The sequence below is a fragment of the Myotis daubentonii genome, chromosome 1 (assembly GCF_963259705.1).
Source record: "Myotis daubentonii chromosome 1, mMyoDau2.1, whole genome shotgun sequence".
Taxonomy (NCBI): Eukaryota; Metazoa; Chordata; class Mammalia; order Chiroptera; family Vespertilionidae; genus Myotis; species Myotis daubentonii.
The window spans coordinates 52,456,666-52,483,055 of NC_081840.1; the positions used below are offsets into that span (position 1 = coordinate 52,456,666).

At 45.5% G+C, this 26,390-nt stretch overlaps 1 protein-coding gene across 5 annotated transcripts in view; it reads right to left on the minus strand.

The window, feature by feature from the left end:
• Positions 1-26,390, minus strand: part of MYZAP (myocardial zonula adherens protein) — a 90,546-nt gene that overhangs the window by 53,083 nt on the left and 11,073 nt on the right. For 3 of the 5 annotated variants that reach the window (XM_059700253.1, XM_059700244.1, XM_059700282.1), the window contains exons 2-5: positions 21,728-21,814; positions 6,593-6,748; positions 3,357-3,449; positions 580-693 (exon numbers count right to left, since the gene is read on the minus strand). In XM_059700253.1, coding sequence (XP_059556236.1) covers positions 580-693; positions 3,357-3,449; positions 6,593-6,748; positions 21,728-21,814 — 450 coding nt within the window. Of the gene's footprint in view, positions 1-579; positions 694-3,356; positions 3,450-6,592; positions 6,749-17,567; positions 17,793-21,727; positions 21,815-26,390 lie in introns of those variants that run through there. The other 2 variants (XM_059700273.1, XM_059700263.1) reach the window with 2 other exon arrangements.

The window sequence follows — 26,390 nt, forward strand, 5'->3', positions numbered from 1 at the left end:
GGTGGGGGTGGGGGGGGAGCTGATGACACTGACACTTAAGACCATTTGGGGATCTAGGGGAGCAAGTGGCATCTCCAGCATGGAACACAGGACCTGAACCCCCATTTTAATGAGGACAAAACAACTGCAACACCGAGATTTTCAGTGGTTCTCAACCTGTGGGTCTCGACCCCTTTGGGGGTCAAACAACCCTTTCACAGGGGTCGCCTAAATACATCCTGCATATCAGATATTTACATTATGATTCATAACAGTAGCAACATTACAGTTATGAAGTAGCAATGAAAATAATTTTATGGTTGGGGGTCACCACAACATGAGGAGCTGTATTAAAGGGTCGCGGCACTAGGAAGGTTGAGAACCACTGGTTTAGAGGCTCAGGTTTGAAGCGCTTCCCTCAGTTTCCTGCACCGTCTTCCCAGCACGGCCTTGACAGCAGCCAAACTTAAAGGGTTCTGAGTGAGGAGCTGAGGACATTCGGCGACTCGCATTTGTTTCTACAAGGGCACGGGGCCACTCTGGTTAGGCCTGCCTGCCCTCCAACAGACGGCACCCCACCTACCAGCGAGAGAGGAATACCTGCAGGTCAATGGAGTCTGACGCCAGTGCCGAGTTTGTGGCATTAAAGCTGTCCAGGGCGGATGACTGTGTTTCGATGTGATTCTCCAGGTAGTCCTTCTGCGCCTGTGAAACCTGGACAGAGAGAAGAGACAGTTTCACAAAACCAACCCAGACACCCCCAGTAACCTTTGTGTGGGCTGGGACAGTCTCCTGACAGTAGCCACATCCACCTCAATGACAGTTCAGATTAAAAAGTCAACATCTGCAGGACCCAGAGACCAGAGAGACAAGAAGATTTTTCCTTCAGATAATCTGTACACATTCACCTACTGGGCCTCAGCCCTCACAACAACACTATGTGGCAGGAAACAGAATCAGAGAAGGTAAGGCATTTGCACACAAAAGGCTAAGAAGTGGCACGGCTGGGACTCGAACCCAGTTGGAATATCTTCTTGGCCCTATTGTTCTTCTACCCACCCTAGAAAGAATGTACTTTGGGCTCACCCCATTCTCAAGAGTTGTTTTGTGGCTGCTGCTGTTGTTGGGTTGTCTTGGTGGGGTGTGTGCATTTGATACTTTGAGAGAGTTCATCAGAGGCCCATCCTGAGCTAGAACTTTTAGGAGGGCTGGCTAGAGCCGGGCAGGGAGGCAGCAGAGCTAGGGGAAGGGATCTGGGTAGGCTCAAGGGTGATCCTTGTGAGAGCCACAGAAAGCAGCCAGCACGATACAGAAGGAGGTGCACCCTGGGGATGGGACAGAGAGCTGAAACAGCCCGCCAGGACCCGAAGCGGGTGGTGTGCTGTTGTTCAGGGCGTGTTCACACAGCAGTAGTTTAGCCATCAGTCTGGCTGCAGTGTGTGGTGTGGCCTGGAGGAGGAGGAGGAGGAGGAGGAGGAGGAGGCTGTAGGCAGAGAGACAAGCTCCTGTGACAGTTCTGGCATGAGACAACAAGGGTGAGCCGAGACCTGTTTATTCATGTTTGCAAATCCAATCCTTCAGTGTTAATTAAAGTTGTTAGTGTCCGTCACTGGATAGCTGAGTGAATTTCCATTAGTAGGAGGGAATTTTACAAATCGCTTCCTACGTGCCAGAGAGAATGGCTGGGTGGATGTGTTTATAAACCCCTGCCCCTTTAAGCAAGGCAGTAGGTCTTACTTAAGCAGATACTCTCATAGCCAAGCCATAAAGTGAACTCTGTTGTGTGGCTGTTGTAACTGTGCTCCGGTCCTCCAATGACTAACTCTTATGGAGAATATGTCATAGACACATGGACTTTTTTCTTCAAGATTATTAATCACAAATTTTGTTTTTTAACTTTCTCACAAGCGTTAGCTTGGTTAAATCAGAGGAAGGTTGTCTTTTCTTAAATTTTGATGCAGGAACAGTCACATAGTTCAAACTTTTAAAAAGTGTAAGAGGTATGCACTAAAATAAATCTCCCAGTCTCATCTGCTTAGTTATCGCCTTTCCCAATTTGCCCCTCAATTAAGAATCACTGTTAATTACTTTCTTGATTATGTTTTTAGCAACTTTTTGTGCACACGCAAAACAATCTAGATACATTTATTTACCCTCCCTGTTTTACATAAGTGGTAGCATTACATTACATTACATTACATTATCTTGAATCTTGCTTTTACATCATCTACTCTATAATCTTTGTAATCGTTTCATCTCCTTTTGACGAGCTTAGTCATTGTTTTCATTCTCTCTCTCTCTCTCTCTCTCTCTCTCTCTCTCTCTCTCTCTTTTACAACTCTGTATTCTATTGTAGAGATATAATTTCCCTGGAATTGATTCATATATAATTCTGTCCCAACAGCACATAAGTTGTCACCACAGTATACACTGACTGGTCCATTTTCCTCCCTTTATATGAGATGCTACATTTGTCACACATTGGGATACATTTCTAGATTTTTTTCATTGATGCCTATTTATTTATGTGCCAGTACGATACTGTTTTAATTTCTGGGGCTTTTTCCGTTTCTTGTAATGGCAGTAGGGCTAGTCTCCCTCATTGGTATTTTCCCCAATTCTTCATATTTATTTTCTATATTCCTTGAAATCACCAGTTCCAGTTATAGAAAAACAACTTAAAATAAAAATCTGTTGGTATTTTGGCTTATGTTAAATTTGTATATTAGCTTGATAGTACTGACATTTTATAATGTTGAATCTTCTATTCTAAGCACGTGGTATGTCTTTCCACTTGTTACCGTTTACTCCTAGAGATTTGGTAGGTTCTTTTTGTTGTTGTTGCTGTTATTTCTTCTAACTGGTTGGTTTTTATACACTGAAACCTCTTTCTTTGTATCTATTAATTTTTCACCCTGCTACTTTACAGACTTCTTTTATTGTTTATAGTAGTTTTTTCATTGAATCACTTGGGCTTTCTAGGTACTTAATCATATAGTTTATAAACAGTGATAGTTTTATACCTACCTACCTACCTAGTTTTTATACCTCTAGATTTATTTATCTTGTTTAATTCCACTGGCTAGCACCTCAAACACAATGATAATCAATATGGTGACAGCTGGCTTCCTTGTCTTCTTCCTGAACTTGGAGGGAATACGTTGATATAAGGAAGAGTATTCTTGCACGGAAAAAAAAAAAAAAAATCCTTTAAATGATAAACTTTATTCTGTAATAAAATTCCCTCCGTTCATTTAAAACATGATCCCACTCATAAAGAACATCATAAACTCAAATGTCTTCCGACCCCAGCCACTGAGAGGGGGCTCTAGGCTCTGTCACCTCCAAACTCCCACGTCACCGAGACACTGACTTACTGACAGCTCCTGGGTGATCTGCCGAATCTTCTGTCTCATTTCATCATAGTCTCCGTACATCCGCTTCCTTACTTTTTCCAAGGTGGCTCTCACCTGCAGCCCACAGAGATGCTGGTTAGAGAGCAAGCTATAACGTTTTCATGCGAGATTTCCCAATCTTTTAAGAAAACCTAATAAGAAAAGGGCCTCCCACCACTACAACAATCTTAAGAACAGGACAATTTGGGAAATTAAGGAATAAGATCACTCCTGATATCTGGTTAGAAACCAAGGGTATTATATTATATTAATAATAACAACATATTATGATTATATATAATTATAATCATTAACAAGTATTAATTATACAAATAATAAACCCCGGAGAGAAAATGCTTTGTCGAAATTCACCCATCACCTTCAAACCACAATTCTGGCAAAGTCTGCCCCTTTTCCTATCACACTTTTTTTAACAAGTAGAAAAATTTTAAAACTTGTCAGCAAACGCACAGATGAGAGGACCAATAAGCAAAAGCAACCTCTAATTTTCCCTAGCTCTGCTCTGACTGCCAACTAAATGTCTGGAATGAATGCAGGGGAGCATGAGCCCTGGAAAACCCATACATTTGGAAGTCCGTTCCCCCAATAATCTGGTGCCCCCAGGACGGGCAAAGCACTCAAGGATCTGCAGAGAGAACGGGGAATCTCTGGAGCTTCCACCACAGGAAGGGCTCAAGGTTAGCGTAACCACAGGCATGCAGGGGACAGCGGAGGGGACTCAGTCTTGACGTCGCTTTTACAGAATTAGCTCGTTTTAAAATCAGACATGTTTATTAGGGGTGACTGGACATTGGTGGGGATTTGGGAGGGCAGGTAAGATGCCAAGCCTTCCCCAGATGAATTCTAATAATAGTATACTTTCAACAAAATAGAAACAGACTCACAGCTACAGAGAACGACTGACAGTTGTCAGAGGGGAGGAGTTTGGGGGCTATGTGGAAAACATGCAGTGCACGTGGGTAGTTACAGAATAGTCACGGAGATGCGTATTACAGCACAGGGAACACTGTCAGTAAGGTCATGACAACTATGTGTGGGGCTAGGTGGGCACTGGAAGCAGCAGGGGGACCACTCTGTGAGGTACACCATTTTATAACCACTTTGCTATCACTGTGAGGCTAATTCAGAATAACATCGAATGTAGACTATAATTGAAAAACAAAAATTAATAATTGCCTACTTTTCTGCCATTAACTACAAACAATTTGGGGAAATGGGGCCAAACTCACTACTTTCCACCGAGGGCAGGCAGAATGTCTCACCCGTGCCCTGAATGTCTCGCGCTGCCCGCCAGTGGGGAGTGGGCGTGATCCTCAGCTGGGTGGCAAACACTCAGGAAGCCAGGGACCAGAATCACAGCGAGAGAGGACAAACGATCCCATGGACACGCGTAGGAATGAGCGGCCAATGATGGATCTGAAGCCAGCTATCAAAAGGGGACCCGGAGACTACTTTTAAGCTGCAGAGCACAATGGAGGTGGGCACTTCAAGGCAGAGCCACCCCTGTGAGCTGGGCTCACGTCATCCTGGTCCACAGCCAGCCTGCGCCTGCTGTCTTTGTCTTGAGTGATTTGCAACCCTCCACCCTGCTGAGAAGGTTCACCTCTGAACCGGTGTCATGTTATCTGGGGCGTTTCAATAAAGGGCCAAGCATTTCCATGAGAAAAATACAGAAGACTACAAATGTCCAAGCTGCTCCTATACAGGTTTTGACTTTAAGGGTCCCTTCCCAGCTCCATGATCTATGCATGAGAAAACTGAAGCCTAGAGAGTTAGGGCTAAAGGTTGGCTGGGCCAAACAGAGGGCTGGACCTTGAACCAAGGCCCATGAGGTACTCCATGGCCCCACAATGCCCTGCTGCTCATGAGCACCTCTAGTCCATGGGTCAATGTTTAGGGACCATAAATGTCACAGAAGCTCATTTTCTCTCTATGTAATCACTCCGGCTTGGTCAACAAAGGCATTGGTCAATCTACAGAAACCAAAGAACCAAAGAGAAATGGAGATATATAGCAGATAAACAGATACAAAAATTTTAGAAGGAAATGCTCCAAAATGCTAACAACTGCTCTGGTTGAATGATGGAACTATAGGTGATTTTGTTTTCTCTTTATTACATTTTTGTATTTTCCAAATATTCTAAAACACACACACACACACACATGAATTAAAAAGATTAAAAATGTAATATTAAATTCAAAGAAATGGCATTGATTGGTCTGGATTTAACAATGTCTAATGGGTTGACTTTTCAGCATCTGTTTCAAACCAACTGATTGGTCTTAACCAGCCACAGTCATGCCATTCCCCGCACCAGTGAGGGATTCGGGAATGGGCATGTGACCCAGTCCTGGCCCATGAGACATAAGGAGAAGCCTAATGGAGGGCCTTTAAAGAGTGATCAGAGATGAGAGATTCCTTTTCTTCCCCAGACACTGTCATGTTTTCAGATGACACTATGAGCCTGAGGCTGAAGGAGGAACAAACCAAGGGAAACTCAGAGAAATAGACCAGAGCCTGGAAAATGCCATTCCTGGAGCCACCTACCCCTAGACTAATCCCCACATGAGACAAGTTGCCCTTCTGAGTTGGCTTTTCCGTTACCTGCATCTAAAATCATCCAAATTTATACTGTTGTCCAAACTCATGCATTAGGAATGTCCAATAGAACAAACAAAACCAATTAAGAGCCCCCATACTATACACCAGTGGTTCTCAACCTTCCTAATGCCTTGACCCTTTAATACAGTTCCTCATGTTGTGGTGACCCCCAATTTCATTGTTACAAATTGAACATAATTAAAGCATAGCGATTAATCACAAAAACAATGTGTAATTATATATGTGTTTTCCGATGGTCTTAGGCGACCCCTGTGAAAGGGTCGTTCGACCCCCAAAGGGGTTGTGACCCACAGGTTGAGAACCACTACTATGCACAAAATAAGAAAGTTTCTGGTCTGGGCAGTCCTACTAAGTAATACCCAGAAGCTCACTGTAGACCTCACTGAAGAACTACATCTGTACTCTTAACAGGACCGTAAAGATATGTAGAAACATTCCCATCCAAAGTGATAACGCTAAGAATTCTTCCAAAATACGTGTTACATTCACATCAATGCTCCAACTCCACCCTCTTGCATGCTACAGAGAGAGTATAAACCAGAAACAAACAAAAAAAAATCCTTAAGTGACTCACATCTTTGATGTAATTCATCTCTTCTTTCAGCTGATTGGTGGACCACCCGTACACCACCATTTCTTTCTGCTGATTTTGATCTGATCTTCGCACCACGCCATAGACAACGCCCTGAGGAAGTTTCCGGGTTGGCTCCCCATTGCTTGGGTCAGGATGCTGGAAAAGAATAGGAAAAGAAAAAGGAATAGTGACGCTTTAGGCCGTGTGAAGAAAGCTGTAACAACAGGCCCACTGTATATGGTTATGCGGGCTGTGCCCAGCACTGGTTTGCCAGTCTCTGCTCACCAAGTTTCACTGGGCCTGGGGAGAGCCTGCCTTTACCCTGGAGGAAGAGTACCTTTCTCTAATTTCTCCAAGGCCCTGTCCATCCACCTAGAAGTGCATCTGCAGGGCCCCATCTTCCCAGAGGAGCCTTTTTCTAATTCCACAAAAGGGCTAGACTTGTGTTGTCCCCAGTAACAAGAGCAAGTGTCTGAACTCTGACATTCTTGGTAATGCTGTTTTTCCCTTATACCAGTTCTTCTGTGTGCCTTCAACCTCCTCACTGAATATGTGGCCTGAAGTGCATGGGATTGAGAAACCTGGGGGGAAATGTTGGCCACCCTCTGGCAGCCAAATTGTCCTCTGAGGTTAGGTCTGACCCTAGGACCAGCTCTGAGAAAAGGGCACAACCTGAGGCTGAGGACACACCTGTTGTGACTATTCATGCAATATTTCCCAAAAAACAAGCAGAGGGGCGTGACCTCACTGCACTTTAATTTCTTCAGTTAAAGTTTTGATCAGCTTTGGAATGCAAATACCTTTAGGAAGAAGTAATATGCCCAAGTCCTAACATACCTTTCTAGAATGAAGGCTCAAGAAGCAGGAGAAAAAGAAATTAAGACTTGTGGAGTACATACTATAAGCTAGAACTGTTCCTTAGCACACTTAATCCTCACAGCCACTCTGAGACATAGTGATTGTCTTCTCTACTTTATAGCAGAGAAAACGAAAGTAAAACTAAAGTTCAGAGACACATTAGTTAAGTCACACATCTAGATTCAAACCCGATTCCATCTGCACTAAGTATATCTCCCCACTCGCAGGCTTTGTTATATGTCAGGGGACAGAGTAGGGGTCTCCCCAACATTGAAAGGAAGGAGCAAGAAAAGAATCAAGACCAGGGACTGAGATTTCACAGACAACCTGGTAGAGCCCCAGCTGTCCCAGGGGGCTGACCTGGCACTTCAGCAATCACAGCGCAGAAGCCTGGGTCCCCTCACGGCCATTCCGCCTTCCCACCCATTTTTAGGTCACCTTTGCATAAATTCTTCCCAGGTAAATATGTTTGACATATCAAACTGTCATTTGCATTTTAAAATCATTCATTTGTGGAAGAATAAGGAGTACTTTATAATCCCATTCAAAATTTAGAAAAGTTTAGAAAGATACATGGCAAAAGATTAATAGTGACAACCTCAAAGGAAGGACAGCAGGTGGTGCAGGGGAGCTAGAGATCAGGATAACTGTCAGGGGTTTTTTTTTTCTATATTTTATTAATTTTTTACAGAGATGAAGGGAGAGAGACAGAGAGCTAGAAACATCGATGAGAGAGAAACATCGATCAGCTGCCTCCCGCACACCTCCCACTGGGAATGTGCCCGCAACCAAGGTACATGCCCTTGACTGGAATCGAACCTGGGACCTTCCAGTCCGCAGGCGGAGGCTCTATCCACTGAGCTAAACCGGTTTCGGCAACTGTCAGTTTTTTACTGTGTACCCTTTCACGTTGTCTGCTGATAATGTGAGCTTTTTTAAAAAGTAAGACAACAAAACATCATTGCTTCCTACCCTTCTGCACATAGTTGGGGAGAGATGGGATATGAGGAACTGTGACCCTCTACGTTTGATTCTGGAAAATACTTCCAATTGAATCCCTCACCCTTGTCCCATAGGCATTGATGAACTCTAGAAATTGTCCATCAAGTTGAGGTGAATGGACTGTTAAATGGGTCTTGGTGGAGTGACAAGCTGGGGTTAGATATCCCTGCTTTACTAGGCATGGAATTAGGAAGAGGAAACGCTCTAATGAAACTGCCCCTGTACCAGGAAACAAAAGCATGCTCTTTCAGCCATGGACTCCACCCAGTTCCTGCAAAACAAGCTGATGATGACATAAGGCTTTGGTGAGATGCATTTCTGCAAAGCACACCTTCCACGAGTGGATTAGCATCCAGGAAAACGCTCAGGTGGCTGGACACAGAAGACTCTGCCTTCCTGCCCACAAGGGGAAATGAGGGCCACCACCACGAGGAACATACCAACAAGGCCAAGGACAACGGGGTCTGCAAAGCACCACCCTAGGGTCTTGGATCTAAAAGTTATGCACATGGAAAGACATGAAGATCCGTTAAGTAAAAAATATTAATTTTCATACAGTGGGGCCTTGACTTACGAGTTTAATTCGTTCCGAGACCGAGCTCGTTAAGGAGTTTGTTAACTCAAATTAGTCTATCAACTCAATGCAAAAAATCGGCTGAGAGACAGCTGGTATCTCAAAAAACTCGTTAGTCGGGACACTCGTAAGTCAAGGCCCCACTGTATTCCCATTTTTTGTTTTAAAAATGTGTGCTTGTGTGTATGTGTATAAAATATCTAGAAAGATGTAATTCAGACCTTTAATGCCAATTTCCTCAGTAAAACTGGATATCATTTTTTTCTCTTTTATATTCTTTGATTTTTGAGGGCTAAAAAGGCATTATATTTGAAATAATAATCTTTATTTCAATTTTCAAAGAACTAAAAATTATTACGAAATCAGGGTGAAAATAAAACTAAAGTTCAGAGAAGTTAAGTCACACATCTAGATTCAAGCCCAGCTCCATCTGCTCTAAGTATATCTCTCACTCGCAGGCTTTGTTACATGTCAGGGGACAGAGTAGGGGTCTCCCCAACATCGAAAGGAAGGAGCAAGAAAAGAATCACGACCAGGCCACTGGGAAGGGCCCAGCCCAGGACTCTGTTCAGGAGCAGGCCCACCCGCAGGGGCCACACCACAAGGAGAGGGCTCCTGAGGCCGTGTGAGGAGCTGCTGGGCTGTGAAGAGAAGGGGAAGGAACATTTATGAAGGAGGAGAAGGGGAAAACATTTGTGGTCTAGTAATTTTATTATACAATATTTTTTTAATACATTTTATTGATTTTTACAGAGAGGAAGGGAGAGTTAGAAACATCGATGAGAGAGAAACATCGATCAGCTGCCTCCTGCACACCCCCCATTGGGGATGTGCCCACAACCAAGGTACATGCCCTTGACCGGAATCGAACCTGGGACCTTTCAGTCCGAAGGCCGATGCTCTATCCACTGAGCCAAACCGGTTAGGGCATTATACAATATTTTTTAATCCTCACAATAACCCTCCTATGTGATTTTAGTGCTTCCAAGGTGGCAGCATTCAAGTACCTGTCTATGTCTCATCAAATGTAAGCTCCTTCTTTGACTACAATGCTTTCAACGTAGCCAAGAGTCAGGAGAGGAACTGGAACTCACATCTCCATGTGGCAGCCCAGACCTCAGGGTCCTGGGCCTTTGGGAAGAGGTGGGCCCAGGAGGGGGAGGCTCTCCTCCAGCCTCCTATGGTCCATCTCCCCCTCAGCCTCCTCCCCATTCCAGCCTCACTGCCTTCTTTCTGTCCTTTTATCAGCCACCTTCCTTCTTGCCTCAGGGCATTTACACAGGCTATTCGCTCTGTCTGCAGGGTCCGGAAAGGCCCTCCCACAAGGTCATCTTCACTGGTCCTTCCACCTGCTTGGGTCTCTGAGATATCCACAACCATAATGAAGTGACTATTAATATTGTTATATGAGGAAGACCTGCTCCTCTATCAACTGGAAGCTCCAAGAATTCTAGGGCCCTTTTTGTCTTCTTTTCCACCATAATTCCTAGCATCTAAAACACAATGAGTTTCTAAATAAATATTTGCTGAATTAAGAGGAAGGAAGCTTTAGAAGTTGAAAGAGGTTCTGGGAATTACCCAGAGTGTGTGCACAGGATCCAGCTGAAAGAGACAACCTTAGGTCCTCTTAGATGGTGGAACAGGGAGCTGATGGTTTTGCCCCAATCATAAATTTGATATCCAGTAAAGCTGCAAAGGAGCCGAGAGTGCTGTCATTTTTACCAAAACGGGAGAATACAGAAAAAAAAAATGAAGAGTGACTTTTGGCACTATATGACTAACTATTCCTCCCCTTATATCCTTTAAAGTATCTCCCTATAAGATAAATATTAACTTTTTTGGCATGAGAATAACATCTACATTAATAAAAGAGAAACATGCAAATTGGTGTCACTCTGCTATGCCCACTAGCCAATCAGATGAGTATGCAAATTAACCCAACAAAGATGGCAGTTAATTTGCATACAAAGGCGCTGAGTGAAGACTGAAGACAACGTAGAAGGACGCCAAGTGCTGCAGAAGGGAGTGACACTGTGGAGAAGCAAGTGGGGCGACGGAGGCGGGAGCGAAGCCCGCCTCAGTGGGTTTTCGCTCCCTTCTCTGCTTCGCTCCAGCCTCAGGAAGCCCTATTCTTGCAAGAATCTTCCTGCAACAGGCCTCTAGTCCTAAATAATAAAGAGGTGATATGCAAATTGACCATCACTCCAACACACAAGATGGCCGCCCCCATGTGGACACAAGATGGCCAGCATGGGAGGGCTGTTGGGAGGGACTGGGTCTGCAAGGGAGGGAAGTTGGGGGCGACCAGGCCTGCAGGGGAGGGCAGTTGGGGGGGACCAAGCCTGCAGGGAAGCAGTTAGGTGTCAATCAGGCTGACAGGAGAGTGGTTAGGGCGTGATCAGGCTGGCAGGCAGAAGCAGTTAGGGGAAACCAGGCAGGCAGGCAGGCGAGCGGTTGGGAGCCAGCAGTCCTGGATTGTGAGAGGGATGTCCAACTGCCCGTTTAGGCCCGATTCCGGTATTAGGAGATAGCCTTTATCTTTCAGAGAAGTACACTTAACTAAATATTTATGACATCAGAATACAGGGTGGAGGAAGTAGATGGGGTGTAGACAGGACAGGACTTGAGGGTTGAGGGTTGCTGGGGCTGGGTGAAGGGTCAATGATTCATTACACACTCTAGTCTCTTCTTATTTGTGTTTGAAATTCTCCATAATTAAGTTTTTTAAAACTTCTTTATAATGATGCTTAGTATTTAAAAACAAAACAAAACACTAGGCCTACTAACAGTCTCCAGGGCATGAAACAATACTAGGCAAAATCTCTGAAAACAAAAGCCCTAATAAATGCATGGAATGAAAGAAAGTTATTGCCAAAAAGGGAAAAGGAAACAACCAATACAAAGGCCATCCCAGAATCCCTAGGTGAAATGCAGCAGAATTAACAACAGGCATAATCATTAAAACATAGACTGTTCCCAGGGATATACTCATAGCTTAAAATTTACTTACAGGCTCATGATATGGCTGTTTTCCCTAAAGATATATTTAGCAACCAGTGCCTTAGAAAGAAGGAGAAACCATAAAAAAGTAACTCAGCCTAATTTCCTGCTATATGGGCTTCAGTGAGGCCAGTGACAGGTGACCACATTTGATCTTACAATGAGATAAGCTCTCTTGAGGCAGAGACAGTATTGACTGTCTTTGCTGCTCTATCCCTGATACTCAGCATAAATAGATGCTCTAAATACGTTTTGAAGAAAGGAAGACAGTAGAATATTTAGAATCAGGTCTATGCCAGAATATTTGGAGTGTTTGGCCATCTCAGACACTGATCTGTGCAAAGGAAGAAAGTCCTTGGACAAAAAGGGTTTGGGGGGGTGGAGGATAAAGAACAGCAGAAACACAATTTAACATAAATCCAAACTGACAGTGGTAGCCGGCCACAGCCAGCCCCTGGCCCCAAGGGCTCAGAAGGCCAGCTGGTCCTACCTCCAGGCTGCCGATACAACAAAGATGGACCGCAGCATGAATTGAATGACTTGTAAACTAGAAGTTGAGGGACCTCGTCTTCCAGCCAGAGGGCAGCAGCTGACCCAGAGACAGCTGAGTGCTGGGGCTCTGGGCATGCTCTCCATCCTCAGGCAGCCCGGCACTTTCAGGAATGTGGCCTGACCTGTCTGACCTGTGCATCCATCTCGGCAAATTATTGGCCCCTGGTCATTACTTACACTTGACACTGTTTTGCCTTCTTGGGAGGAAAATGAACATGACAGCTGAGCCACAGCCTATCAGAGAAATAGGAAGGGGATGGGCCACCCAGGTTCCTCAGAGAAATGGAAACCTTTGGCTATTGAGATATTTATTTCTGAGGATCTCACAGACTGAACAGAGACCCCTTCCTAAATAAAATCATGCTTGGGGAAAAACAAAACAAACAAACAAAGAAATGACCACTTTGAATGCTTACCTATGAGAAGAAAAAGAAAAACTTCTAGCCGCCCAGAAATTCCAAAGAGAGTGTAGTTCTAATGATAGTATCCTGATAGGAGGTAACTCCTTAAAGATATTACTTTACAGCTCTGAGCAGACAACAGGTGCTTAGGCCTCACAACCCGGGGAGGTAGGGAGGGGGAAAGAAGGACATGGGAGAGAGTGATCAGGAACTTCTTTTCTGGATCCCAGTGTTCAGTAGACACCTTAGGTAACCTTGACTGATTAAATATCCTAAACAGACTTTTCCTGATAATAGAAGGTGTACAAGTTGGCGTTCCCATGGCAAAAGGGCCTCGTCACAGAGGCCAGTTGTAACTGCAAATCCTCTATGTGTAAGTTGTTTACTTCACTGAGTTTCAGAGTCCTGAACAGTAAAAAGGAGATAATGCCACCAATTTCAGAAGCTTGCTCTAAGGAATTCACAGAGTAACATATATGTAAAACAACTCGCATGCAGGGGCCAGACTAGTAGATACTGACAGATTCTGTTATTGGTAGTGGTGTCTTTACATTTCTGCGGATCTGCATTCCTACTCAAGTCTACACGTTTCTCTGGATGCTTCTGTCTGTCTGTCCACCTCCCTTTCCTTGGGTCTTTTGGCTGCTACCATCACAGTCATCAAATTGACTCACCTCTCGACTTGACTTGGGAGAGAATCACAGAGCTCAGAAGTTAGAAATATGGAAAGAGTTGTAGAGTCCAGGGGAGTTGTAAACCCAACCCTCCTCAGCGTCTGATAGAGCTGTGGGGCCACGGGGGTGCTGCTGGGCAGCTCACCCAGTCTGATCTATGGAAGCCACAGCCACTGCACTTGCACTTTTACTGGTGGCACTTCTTTACATATTCACTGGTTCTAGGCGAATGTTTCCATTTGCTGGAAGAGGAAACGGAGGCCTCTAGAGATGTCTTGACTGGCCCGACACTACCTCAGTTGGTGAGGGAGCCAGGGCCACTCTCCCTCTTCCCGTCCTCCCAGGGCCACTCTCTCTGGGAGACACATAGATCCTGCACGCTATCAGCAGGGCAGCCCCAGCCCCACCCCCACCTGAATCATGACAGCACACTCCCTCACCTGGCAGCAGCCCATGATGTTGTGTAAACAGTCACACCAAGACAGGAACTCAGGCTTATTCACCCAGGGCTCTAAAGGAAAGGGGACTATAACCCAAGGGCAAAGGTTGCCTCAACATTTTATTAGGCTATGAAAACTCCCAACTTTTCCTACATATACATATATCTGCTCTCCCTCACTCAGAATCCTCAAAGGTCTAGAGAGAAACAGATTCTTTCAAAACACAGGTCACTAAAGGACACCTACGATGAGGGTATATTAAGAGCTACTGCAAATATAATCTGCTTCAAACTACTTTGTCAATTTGCAAAAGGCTTCACCATCACAGACTCCAAATCAGCAAAGTTCAGATCACATTCTCAAAAATTCAACTATACGGTTGAGACCCTGATTCACCATGGTAAGGCTGTAGTAGTTGGTGTTGTGTCTGTCTCTTACTTCTCTACGTGTAAGAGTATGTGCGTTACCTAAGAACGCACTGCGTATAGATTTGGATAGAAATATGGATATGTGCATTCACGAAGTTCTTTAAAAATCATAGGAATTTAATTTCAAAATTATCTACCACCAATATTAATTTTAATGTTCAACAATTTTATAAAGGTTATATTCCACATTTACCAATTTCTCAACATGAACTGTGTGCCTACAAAATAACCAACATTTCCTCTCCTAAATTATTACTGATTTTTTAATAAGCAAATAAAAGTCCATGGCTAATTCATCTGAGTTCTTAGTACAATTTAAGGTGATGATAGTCTACAAAAAAAAACATATTATGGGTTGAATTGTGATATACAAATAAATGTATATCAATTCCCTAATCCCAGATACCTCAGAATCTGGCCTTATTTGGAGCTAGTGTCAAATTAAAATGAGATCATTAGAGTGTGGGCCTAATCCTGTATGATTGGTGTCCTTATAAAGAGGAGAAAAATGGGATACAGAGACAGACATACACAGGGAAATGCAATGTGAAGACTGGAGGGATGCTGCCACAAGCCAAGGACTGCCGAAAGCCACCAGCAGCTGGAAGCGGCCAGGAAGGATTCATCCCTAGAGCCTTCAGAGAAAGCATGGCCCTGCTAAGTGACACCTTATCCCAGACTCCCGGCCTCCAAAACCACGAGCCAATAAATCTTTGTTATTTAAGCCACCCAGTCTGTGGTCCTTTGTTATGGCAGCTAACCTAGGAAACGAATACAAAGCCGAATCATTATAAACAACAGCCATTCATTAAACACAAACTATGAGTAAGGCAGGTGCTAGGCTCTAGCGAGAAACAAAGACACCACCTCATTTCTCTATGTGTGTAGATATGCATAAGTATATGTTGTGCACGAATTTCGCAGGAATGCGTGTATAGACATGTGGGAGTTCTTAGCAGCAGGTGGCTAGGTGCCAGGTGAGGGGCAGCCTGTGAACCTGTAATTTGAACAATCACCGAAGCACAGGCAGTCGGGAGCTCTCGGGGAAGCAGGCCTGAAGGACAAGGAAGATGTCGATAAACAGAAATGACGGCAGAGACCCCAGGCCTGGGCGAGGGCCTGAGCAAGGGTTCTGGGGAGGAAGTAGATGCCACGGGTTTAGAAGGTAGTAAGTGACCCTCTCCAGTGAGGGCAGCCCGACCAGGAAAGGAAAAGGAGAGAATACTGACGTGGTTTCAGGTGGACTGAGAGGCGCTGGCCAGCACGCTCCGAGTCCTGCTACCCAAACAGGGGTGCCACACTGGGATCAAACCAAAATACTGGTATTTTGGCATCTGTGGTTTTTTTACAACAAAATATAGTTATTTTATTTAAAAGAAGAGATATCGTGACCTTTTTCATCTGTCCTTTGTCTTCATTTGCCATTTCATCTGAGAGGGCCTACGCCCAAGACTGAATCTCTCAGATAGGTTGTTTGGGGAAGAAGGTTCCAAAAGAACTACATTTTCCTAGAGAAGAAGGGTCAGGCTCTGAGAGAGAAGGGGTTTGGCTCTGGAGGAAATACAGGGAGGGGTCAGACTCCGGTGACTGACAGACAGGGAGTTGGGTGCTGGTACCAGCCGCCCCCACTCCCCCTCTCTCTCCCCCACTCACTGTCTTTGTATTCCTGGTAATGCCCTGCCCATTTCCAGGATGACTCCAGCAGAGTCCCCTGGAAACAGATGACACCCACATGGCTCTGAGGGAAATACATATGCCGAACAAACCTAAGACAGGACAGCCGTTCTCGCTGTAACTGGGGAGCGGGAATGTGAGATGCCCTGGCGGCCTGTGGTCAGGGTCAGCACAGCTTCTGAAGGGGTGTACCTGTACTCCATTCAAATTTAAATGAAGCCCAGAACTTTATGGGCAAATATTTTCATATAAAATTATGAAACCCAGATTTCATATTTTAATACTAAAAATAATGGTAAAACTCTAAAATATCTGTACCCTGTACATAAAAATACCACCACGTCGAGAACACTGAGAGCCAGTGAGGCCACCCACAGGACAGGGCTCAGGAGAGCAGAGCTGGTGGCGTGGTGGGCCTCCCCCCTGAGGTGGCTCTGAGCTGTGTAAGGATGAGTTCTCGAGGTAAGGTCGTGCAGGGAGAAGGGGCCAGGCCTGGTGGTCTGGGCAGAGGGATACTCAGATTTATGGAAAAGGACATCCTGACATCAAGGCTATGCAGCAAGCACAGCCCAAGAGGGCGGGGGAGATGCAGGCCCAGCAGTTCCAGGAAGGGGATCAGCTCCAGGAGCGTCCGAGAGAGAAAAGCAAAGAACAAGAATCACTGTTCTGGGTGTCGAAGGGAAGCAATCTGGCATCCAGTCACTGCCACTCCACTCGGTTTTAAAGGCCAGACACTGAAGTGGGCCCTTGGCCTATACTAGCTCATTTGCTCTTTACAACCAGACGTTATTGCACCTGCTTGAAAGATGAAGAAACTGAGGAGCAGAGACAGTATTTGAGAGCTCATCTGAGGCCTGAGGAAACAGCCTCGGGGGAGTTAACATCATCTGTAAGAGAAGGAGCAAAAGGAGCAGACAGCCTCCCACATCCCCCCCACAGCCCCATGACTCCAGAAAAAGCTGCTGCCTCCATGGTGCCTGCCCCAGAACCTCCAGACACACCACTGGAAGCTAGGCAGCACGGACCATGTGCCGCACCCATCCGCTGCGAGGAATCCTCTCTCTGGTGACGTGGGAACAGTGGACAGAAGAACGGCCCCACTGGCAGTGGCATCTACGTGTGGCCGGCCACTCCATGTCAACTCAGGTCCTCAGAGTACACTAAGCATCTCCCGTGGCTGTGGAAAAGGAGAAGGCCCAGCCCCGCGCTCAGCCGGCTGCAGCCCTAGCAGGGCCCTGGAAATCCTCCGAGAAGTTTCGCTTCATCAGAAGCCACTTGGGCCATTTACATCTTCCTGCCTCCACATCTCAGCCAGCTGCAGTCCCCAGCCTTTGCACACTGCAGACCCCCCAATAAACCAAAGTCATCTCACCAGAACTCCTGGCATCTTGCAGGTGGGTGGGCTATGATGTCCCAGGGAGGGGCTGCCACACGGAAGGCACATCAGAGGAGGTGGCACCCCCAAGGCCTCCTCGCCGGTGCCTGCCTCTGGCTCCCAGTGACTTCACACTAGGAACCCCACCACGACTGGTGACGAAATCACCCAGAACAGCCTCACATTTACCACAGGGCCTTCAAGTGCTGCCACCACCCAAGGACTTCAGTCCTGGGGAACAGAGCCAGCCCCACCTCCTCCTCTCTACCCCAGTTCTTCTGCAGTGAGTCACCACTGCATCACAGATGGGCACTCCGGCTGCACGCCTGGTCCACCCAGTATGAGCGGCACCATGGCACGTGACCTATGCCTGCGGTTTCTGCCCTGTGCTCCTGGAGTTCTCAGGCAGGAGGGGGCCCGGGGAGCAGGGTCAAGGGACACTAGGAGGACTCTGGCCTTCACCATCATCATTTTTGCCTCGATTATATATAAAGGCTCGGGATAACATTTTGATCAGAAGGAAAAAAAAAAAAAAAAGAGGGTCCAATTGCTTTAAAACGTTTGAAAAGCACTGTTCAAGACAAATAGGCAAATCAGTACACAACTTGGTTACCGACTCCCACCTGACAGGGGGGAAAGTGCCTGTTTCTCTGGGAATGCCTGGTTCTTCTTTAGCAGTAAGGACGTGCCCTCTAGGGCTTCCCACTGCCCCAGTGTCAGCCCCCAGGAACGCTTCACAAACATCCCCCCCAGGCCTGCAGCACAGGTCACTCCAACAGAGCAAGTCCCCCACCTCCTCCACCATGCACAAGGGGACAGCCACCAAGGCCCTGTCCTATCACTCACTCATTTGGGACCCTTTGCAAAAAGTACTTCTTCTGAGCCCAGCCAGTGTGGCTCAATGGTTGAGCGTTAACCTATGAATGAGGAGGCCATGGTTGGATTCCCAGTCAGGGCACAATCCCCAGTAGGGGGGAGATTATATATATATATATATATATATATATATATATATATATATATATATACTTTTTTTTAAGTGGTCCTTCTGAGTCCCCACATGCTAAGCTATCCATGTGCCCCTGGCAATAGCCCAGGCCCATTTCTCTTACAAATCTATCAGCTCTAAAAGGGACAGACAGGAAGGGGTCAGAGAGGACAGAAGGGGGACACACACTCCCAGCAACAATAGGGCCCCACTCAGTCCTGGTCACCAACAAGGATATAGTGGCTAAAGCCAGGCTACCCCTGTTCTCTTTTGGTTACAATCTTTTAGCCCCAAACCTTTTCTTTGGAGAATGTTCAGAGCTAATTATCCCAATGTGTCTTTTATAGAGTTTTTTCACCCAGGATCTAATCAAGGTTCACCTATTATATTTGACTAGAGGCCCAGTGCACGAAATTCATGCACTTGAGGGGGGGGGTGTTCCTCAGCCCAGTCTGCACCTTCTCCAATCTGGGACCCCTCGAGGGATGTCTGACTGCCTAAACAGGCCGTTGGACATCCCTCTCACAATCCAGGACTGCTGGCTCCCAACCGCTCACCTGCCTGCCTGCCTGATTGCCCCTAACCACTTCTGCCTGCCAGCCTAATCACCCCCTAACCGCTCCCCTGCCAGCCTGATCGCCGCCTAACTGCTCTCCTGCCGACCCGATTGCCCCCAACTGCCCTCCCCTGCAGGCCATCTTGTGTGTTGGAGTGATGGTCAATTTACATACTGGTTGTGACTAATTAGCATATTGGGGCTAATTAGCATATCCCTCTCTTATTGTGTTGGAGTGATGGTCAATTTGCATACTGGATCATGACTAATTAGCATATCTGGTCGTAACTGTGAGGGCATCGTGATCAATTTGCATATTACCCTCTTATTAGTATAGATGTTAAGTCTCTTTTATCTCCAACAGATTCTCATCTTTTTAAAAAAATAACATTGAATTTATTAAGAGATTCTAGCCAATTGTTTTGCAGATAGTCCCATGTTTGGCTTTTTCTGTTTCCTTATTACTAGGTTCAGTTAAACAAGGTTGGCATGAATGTTACATAGGTAACACTGAGTACTTTTTACTGGGACCACCTCAGAAGTCACATAGCATCAGGCCACCCCACTATTGGTTACTAAACTGGATCATATATTGATTGATTTCAGAGAGGCCGAGGGAGAGAGAGATAGAAACATCAATGATGAGAGAGAATCACTGATCAGCTGCCTCCTAGTGAATATCGAGCCCACAACTTGGGCACATGCTCTTGACGGGAATCAAACCCAGGACCCTTCAGTCCACAGGCCGACACTCTATCCACTGAGCCAAACTGGCTAGAGCCATCTGTACTTTTTTAATCAGCAACCTGTGAGGCCATGTGACTACTGTTCCACAATAATCACTCACCTATTAGTTTTTGCATCCATTGATGACTCAACCTAAGAGTTACAAAACAGATTTTCTAAATGTATCAGCTGAAAGAACATCAGAGAAATCTCTCTCTCTCTCTATTTCTCCCACTCTCTCTCCCCCTGATTATTACGATACACTCATGAAGATTGTTTTTTTATCACTCAAAGTGTCATAACCCATTACTGTCATTCCATTTGGTGCTCAAATGTTCCACGTTTGCCGGTGAGAGCCCTTTCACACCAGCTTCTGGGTGCTTTGCTATGACCCCATTTGCCTTTGAGTGCTCCCTTGCTTTCTAGCATGATGCCCCAGGCTCACCTTGTACTCTCCCTGCTCCAGCCTGGAACCAGCTATTTTACAGGATCCTTCCAGCGGGACTCATCCTCTCTGTTCCAGCAGATAAGCAACTTCACATTCTCTCACCTTGCTCTAGTCATAACCTCATTTTCTTTCCTCCCTACCTCCTTTCCCGGTCATTCATCATTTGCATGAGCACAGATGGCTCTTTGTCCTTGGCAGCAGGTGGGGAGAAGAAGGGTGTAAGAGAGGGGAAGGAGAGACAAAGACCTACAGTAAATTTGGGGATGCTATCAACTATTTACCAGACAAGAAAAAGCTTCCTTTTTTATAGGTAACCACACAATTGGTTATTTCCAAAGCACAGCTTGTATTCTGAGATGGTATTGTCTTATGATTTCATGTATAAAATTTATATTATATCATAGTTTATTGTTTTATTTTACACTTATATAAAATACATGCAGAAGAAAACCTACTACCCACACCCTGGTATTCCTGTCCCCTTCTCTTGGTCAATTTGTCTCCATCAGCACTTAATACCTTCTGAACTATAAATGGTGCTTCATTTTTAAATTTTTGTTATCCTCCCAATAGAACTTATATTAAGTTCTGTGAATGATGGACTTTTTTTTGTTTACTGCTTTGTTCATTACTACACTCACAGTGTCTAGAACAGTGCCTGGTATACAGTAGGTACCCCATAACTGTTTGTGAATGAGAAAAATGACTTGCCCAGGACTACAGGCCTCGAGGTGAGCAGGATCTGCCATGTACCTGTAAGCCTCACCTCCATGTCACCCCCACCCCAAGCAGTCTGTTACCCCCTTCCCGAGTTCCCAGAGCCCTTCTTACACTTCCAGGTGCTGACACGAAGTATCACATCATCGCTGTTTACTTACATGTCTGTCTCGCTTGAAACACTGCAAGTTTCTCTGAGGGAAGGACAAGGTCAGACTTATCTCCATGGCCCAGCACTGAGCACAGCAGCTGGCATAGAAATGCCTGCTCCCTCCGACCTGCAGCCAAGTGCCCTTGCCCTTGCCCTTGCCCCACACCCCAGAGCCTGCTGGGCTTCTCCTCTCAGGCGGCCTCTCCACAGCGTGAACCGGCTCCAGCTCCAGCTGCACAGAAAGGCCAGGCCCCACCGGCAGCTCACAATGGGCCCTTTGACTCTACCGGGCTGCGCTCTCTCAGGAAAAACACGTTCCTGCCACAGCACCTGTCACTAAAGCCAACACAGAGCCAGTGTTCATCAGGAAGCAAGGGCGGGGCCGGCAGAGCCAGCGGTCAGAGCGGTCTGGCTCCTGGAGGACAGACGGGGTGCAAGGCGGAGAGCCCTCCATTCAGCAGGGCTGCTGACACTCGGCTCTGAGTAGCCTAGAGAGATGACGGGAGGGGAAGGGCCCAACATAAAAGAGAGTAAAGAGAACTGTCAAAGCTTTGCCTCAGAAATGCCTTACTTGCTCTTTTCTTTCAAACTTCCTCTCACTTTCCTCAGCAACGGGACTCTCGGGAGGCACAGTCAGCCGCAGTCTGCAGACATTTGCCTGGGGGAGAGAGAGGAGAGGCCATTGTGAACCTGTGTCTGGGGTAGAAAGAGCTGGGCTACCTTGTGCTTCTCAGAGCCCATCCCCCTACTCTGCAATGAGGGTGATCGTTCCAACCACACAGGGGACTGAGGCAAGACCAGCCTTCGCCTGCCCGTCGCCAGCACTCACCACACTGCTGCTCAAAGCAGGGAAACCGCTGAGTGATTTTCTAGTGTTCCAACAGTTTTTTTTAACAGCAAATAGTATATATATATATACATAGAATAACCTTATTTCACATGCATAGTCCAAAATACAGCTAGAGGGATAGAGGCCAAAATACAGACAGTGACGACTGGGGTACGAGGTTGCTTTCTACTTGACAATATATTGAATTTTTACAATAAACATGTACGTTTAATCACAAAGTTTTTTTAAGTTTATACAATCATGTTCATAGCTTCATCATTCACAATAGCAACACAAATGTCCATTGATGGATGAGGGATAAATAAAATGTAGTATGTACAGAGAAAGGAATGCTATGCAGCCTTAAAAAGGAAGAAAATTCTGACACATGCTACAACATGGGTAAACTTGAGGATATTATGCTGGGCGAAATAAGCCAATAATACAAATTCATAGAGACAGAAAGCGGAATGGTGATACAGATATAGATCCTATAATAACCCTCTGATTACCCGCCTAAAGGACTTAAGAATGTTCACATGTCCAGACCACCTGACATCCATTATGCCAGAAGCTGAAGAGAGAAGAATGAGCATTTATTATGTAATGGGTATGAAGTTTCCATTTGAGAAGAAGAAAAAAATTCTGGAGACAGGTGGTGGTGGTGTTTGCAAAACAATGAGAATATACTAATGACACATGTTGTCTATTTTACCCTTATGTCACAGGCTGGTCCCGCTGTGACATTTCCCAGGGAGAAATGATCCAGCCATTAAAAAAGCCCAAGGAGCCTGGCCGGCATGGCTCAGTGGTTGAGCATCGACCTATGAACCAGGAGGTCACATTTCGATTCCTGGTCAGGGCACATGCCCAGGTTGGGGGCTCGATCCCCTGTAGAGGGCGTGCAGGAGGCAGCCGATCAATGATTCTCTCTCATCACTGATGTTTCTCTCTCTCTCTCTCTCTCTCTCTCCCTTCCTCTCTGAAATCAATAGAAATATATTGGGGGGGGGAGCCCAAAAGGGTTCCAGCAGCACCCAGAGTACCCAGCCCACAGCTCGCAGGCTCAGCTTACAGGAGTGCTGCTTGGCCCTGTTATGGATTGACTTGTGTGTCCCTAAAATTCAAATGTTGGAGTCCTAACCCCAGCACCTCAGGAAGTGACCTTATTTGAAAACAGGGTCCTTACAGATGTATTACGTTAAAATGAGGCCTTTAGGGTGGGCCCCAATCCACAATGCCTGATGTCCTTATGAAAAGGGGAAGTATGGACACAGACACACGCATGCCTGGAGGACACCATGTAAACGTGCTGAGGAGAGGAGCCTGGGACAGAGCCCGACCGACACCTTGGTTTTAGACTTCTAGCTCCAGAACTGTGGGACAATACATGTCTGTTAAGTCACCTGGTTTGTGGTCCTTTCTACAGCAGCCCCAGCGAGCTAAAATACCCCCAACCTGGGTCTGCACTGGTCCACGGGGTGGGCTCTGAGCAAAAATGCCCTGTAGCCGAGAAGCCCAGGGTGGGATGGAAGAGGAAAAAGCCATTTAAGTCCAACCTGCCAGCCTATGGAGGAATGAAGTGAAGAAAACCAGATGAAGTCAGCACAGCTAAACTGACTTAAAACAGAACCCGTATAGTCAAGCTGGCAAAACTGGTTCTGACCAAATGGGCTGAAGCATGAGGAATTAATTTTATTTTAACTAGCCTGGGGACTTAAACTTTTGAACTTTCCAGGTGTGCATCAATACCTTGAGATAGATGTAGATATAGCTACAGATAGAGATAGAGATACAGACAGAGATAGAGACCGAGATAGAGATAGAGATAGAGATATACAGATCCCATAGATAGCCCTGTGATTACCCGCCTGAAGGACTTAAAGAATGTCCAGGTGTCCAGATCACCTGACCTCCATTATCCAGACAACCAGGTATCTGGAAGATTATTATCTTGGACCAATCCGGGGGCTAATAAGAATGTAGGGCTGATTCTTCTCAAGAATGCAACTTTTACCATAAAAACTCTTGACATTTCTTTCTTCCTTGGAACACTCTGTTTTAACTTTGCCGTTTTTAATTGTAACAAAGCATCATGATTCATTTACGCTTGGTCAACACTATGAAGGAAACCCCACAGCTAACAATGTAACTGGCAGAAGGGTGCCCAGTCTGGGGGTAACATTTTGTACACGTGGGCATTTGGGACACGTGTTAGTTCTACATACACCATCACCTCCCTCAGAAGCATCCCATTTTGCTGCCCAGCATCTCTAACCTCCAGGTAATGAACTACCATTGAAGTATGGTAGCAATCATCTCGGGTAGAAACTATAGTTTAACTTTAACCCTGCTGTTTGGTTTCTGTACTTATTTGTTTGCTAAAATAATAGAAAAGTTATTTTGATTTTCTGAATTATATAAATTATCCCATTCGATTAAGATTGTAATGTGAATATCCCATGGGTTGTGGTCATACTGGTCTTAGAAAACACATTTTCCTTTACCTGGGAAGGACAGCACAGTTATCCCAAGGTCAGAGTGCTCCAGTTAACGTGTCCCTGTTGACTCAGTGTTCTGGAAACCCAAAACTGTGATTTAGGTAACATGCTGCTTCTGCTTCTGCAAACTGCTTTTTTGCAAACCAGGTTCCTCATTCCAGACCCGAGGGCTCTAGATAATGTGTTTCTGTCAATTCAGTGATCCAGAGACCCAAAACTATGATTTAGATAACGTGCTGCTTTGCTTCTGTAAACTGCTTTTTTGCAAATCAGGTTCCTCATTCCAAACCCTGGGATATAATCAATACCTTTGTGATCTCTGCCAATCTTTGTCTGGTGTTTCAGCAATCTTATCACTATGAGATTTGGGAGAAGAGCGTAATGGCCCCTCATAGTTCCAGACTGCAATAAATGTGACTCTTTAATTCAACTTCTTGAGGCGTCCCTCTGTGATTCGCGGGGTACATTACAACACCATGTTCCCTCAGAACTCTTACCTAATAGACCTAGCACTGCCCTTGGGGACTGCAGTACAATTCCCTTTCTCTAGACAGGCCTCCTATCCTCTGAACCTCTTTTCCTCTGGATTAAACGATCCCAGTTCTTTCAACCACATAATTTGATTTTGAGATCTCTCTCCATCCTTACTCTCCTTAGGGCAAGCTTTGTCCCCCAATGGTCCCAAGGCTATCTGCCTCTTATGTGCCTAATTGTGTACCAAACCTTCAAAACTTGCTGCCAGTCATGTTGGCCAAAGAGAAACCAACTCTACCACAGGTAATTCTCTTAGCTGATCGGCAACAACACTGATGGGAATCTTAGTGCCTCCGGAGAAAGGCAACCCTCTGACTTCAGGCCACTTGAACTGGTTGAAACTAGTTAGCATTTACACAGACATCAAAGTGTAACTCAACCAGATAAGCCAGTGATGGCGAACCTTTTGAGCTCCGCGTGTCAGCATTTTGAAAAACCCTAACTTAACTCTGGTGCCGTGTCACATATAGAAATTTTTTGATATTTGCAACCATAGTAAAACAAAGATTTATATTTTTGATATTTATTTTATATATTTAAATGCCATTTAACAAAGAAAAATCAACCAAAAAAATGAGTTCGCGTGTCACCTCTGGCACGCGTGTCATAGGTTCGCCATCACTGAGATAGGCAATCCAAGCCTGTGATGCTCAATAATCTTCACTGATAGGCTGGATCTAATCCACAGTTTAATTCTGCAGGGAAAATAAGGTACTTTTCCCCGGTACCACATCACACACACACACACACACACACACACACACACACGTGTGCACAGGTGCACACATGCACATCCAGGTTCCAATACCTACCATCTGTGTTGACTATGGGACAGTTATTTGAGCTCTCTGAATCTCAAGGGCAAAATGTGAATAAAAGAAAGAAGTCTGGCACAGAGTAAGCCTCTATCAATATCAGGGATTTTTTATTATTATCTACATAGTCTCTTCATCCTACAAGTTCCAAAATGAAATGAGCCTACTTGGTCCTACAGCTCTGCTTTCCATGGAAATAATGATTTGGTCAGTGGATCTAGTGGGCATTAGAACTGTGATTTTTTGTTTGTTTGTCTGTAAGTCAATTGCCCCAGATGGGTAATCCATAAGGGCAATAAACTACAAAACTGAAGAGGCAACAAGGCCCAGAAGGGTCCCCAGGGGTCCCACCACCCCAAGGTGAGATGTCCCCTTCCTCGGCTTGAACCATTCTTCATCTGCCCACCCCAAACTTTGATATTCCTCAGCACACTTCCTGCAGCTCTCGCAGAGCCATGCCCTATGGCATACAAAGCCGCGGGGTAAACAGAATGTAATTCCCTGAAATATCAGTTTTACCTGGTGACAGATAATGAATTAAAATAAAATGAACCT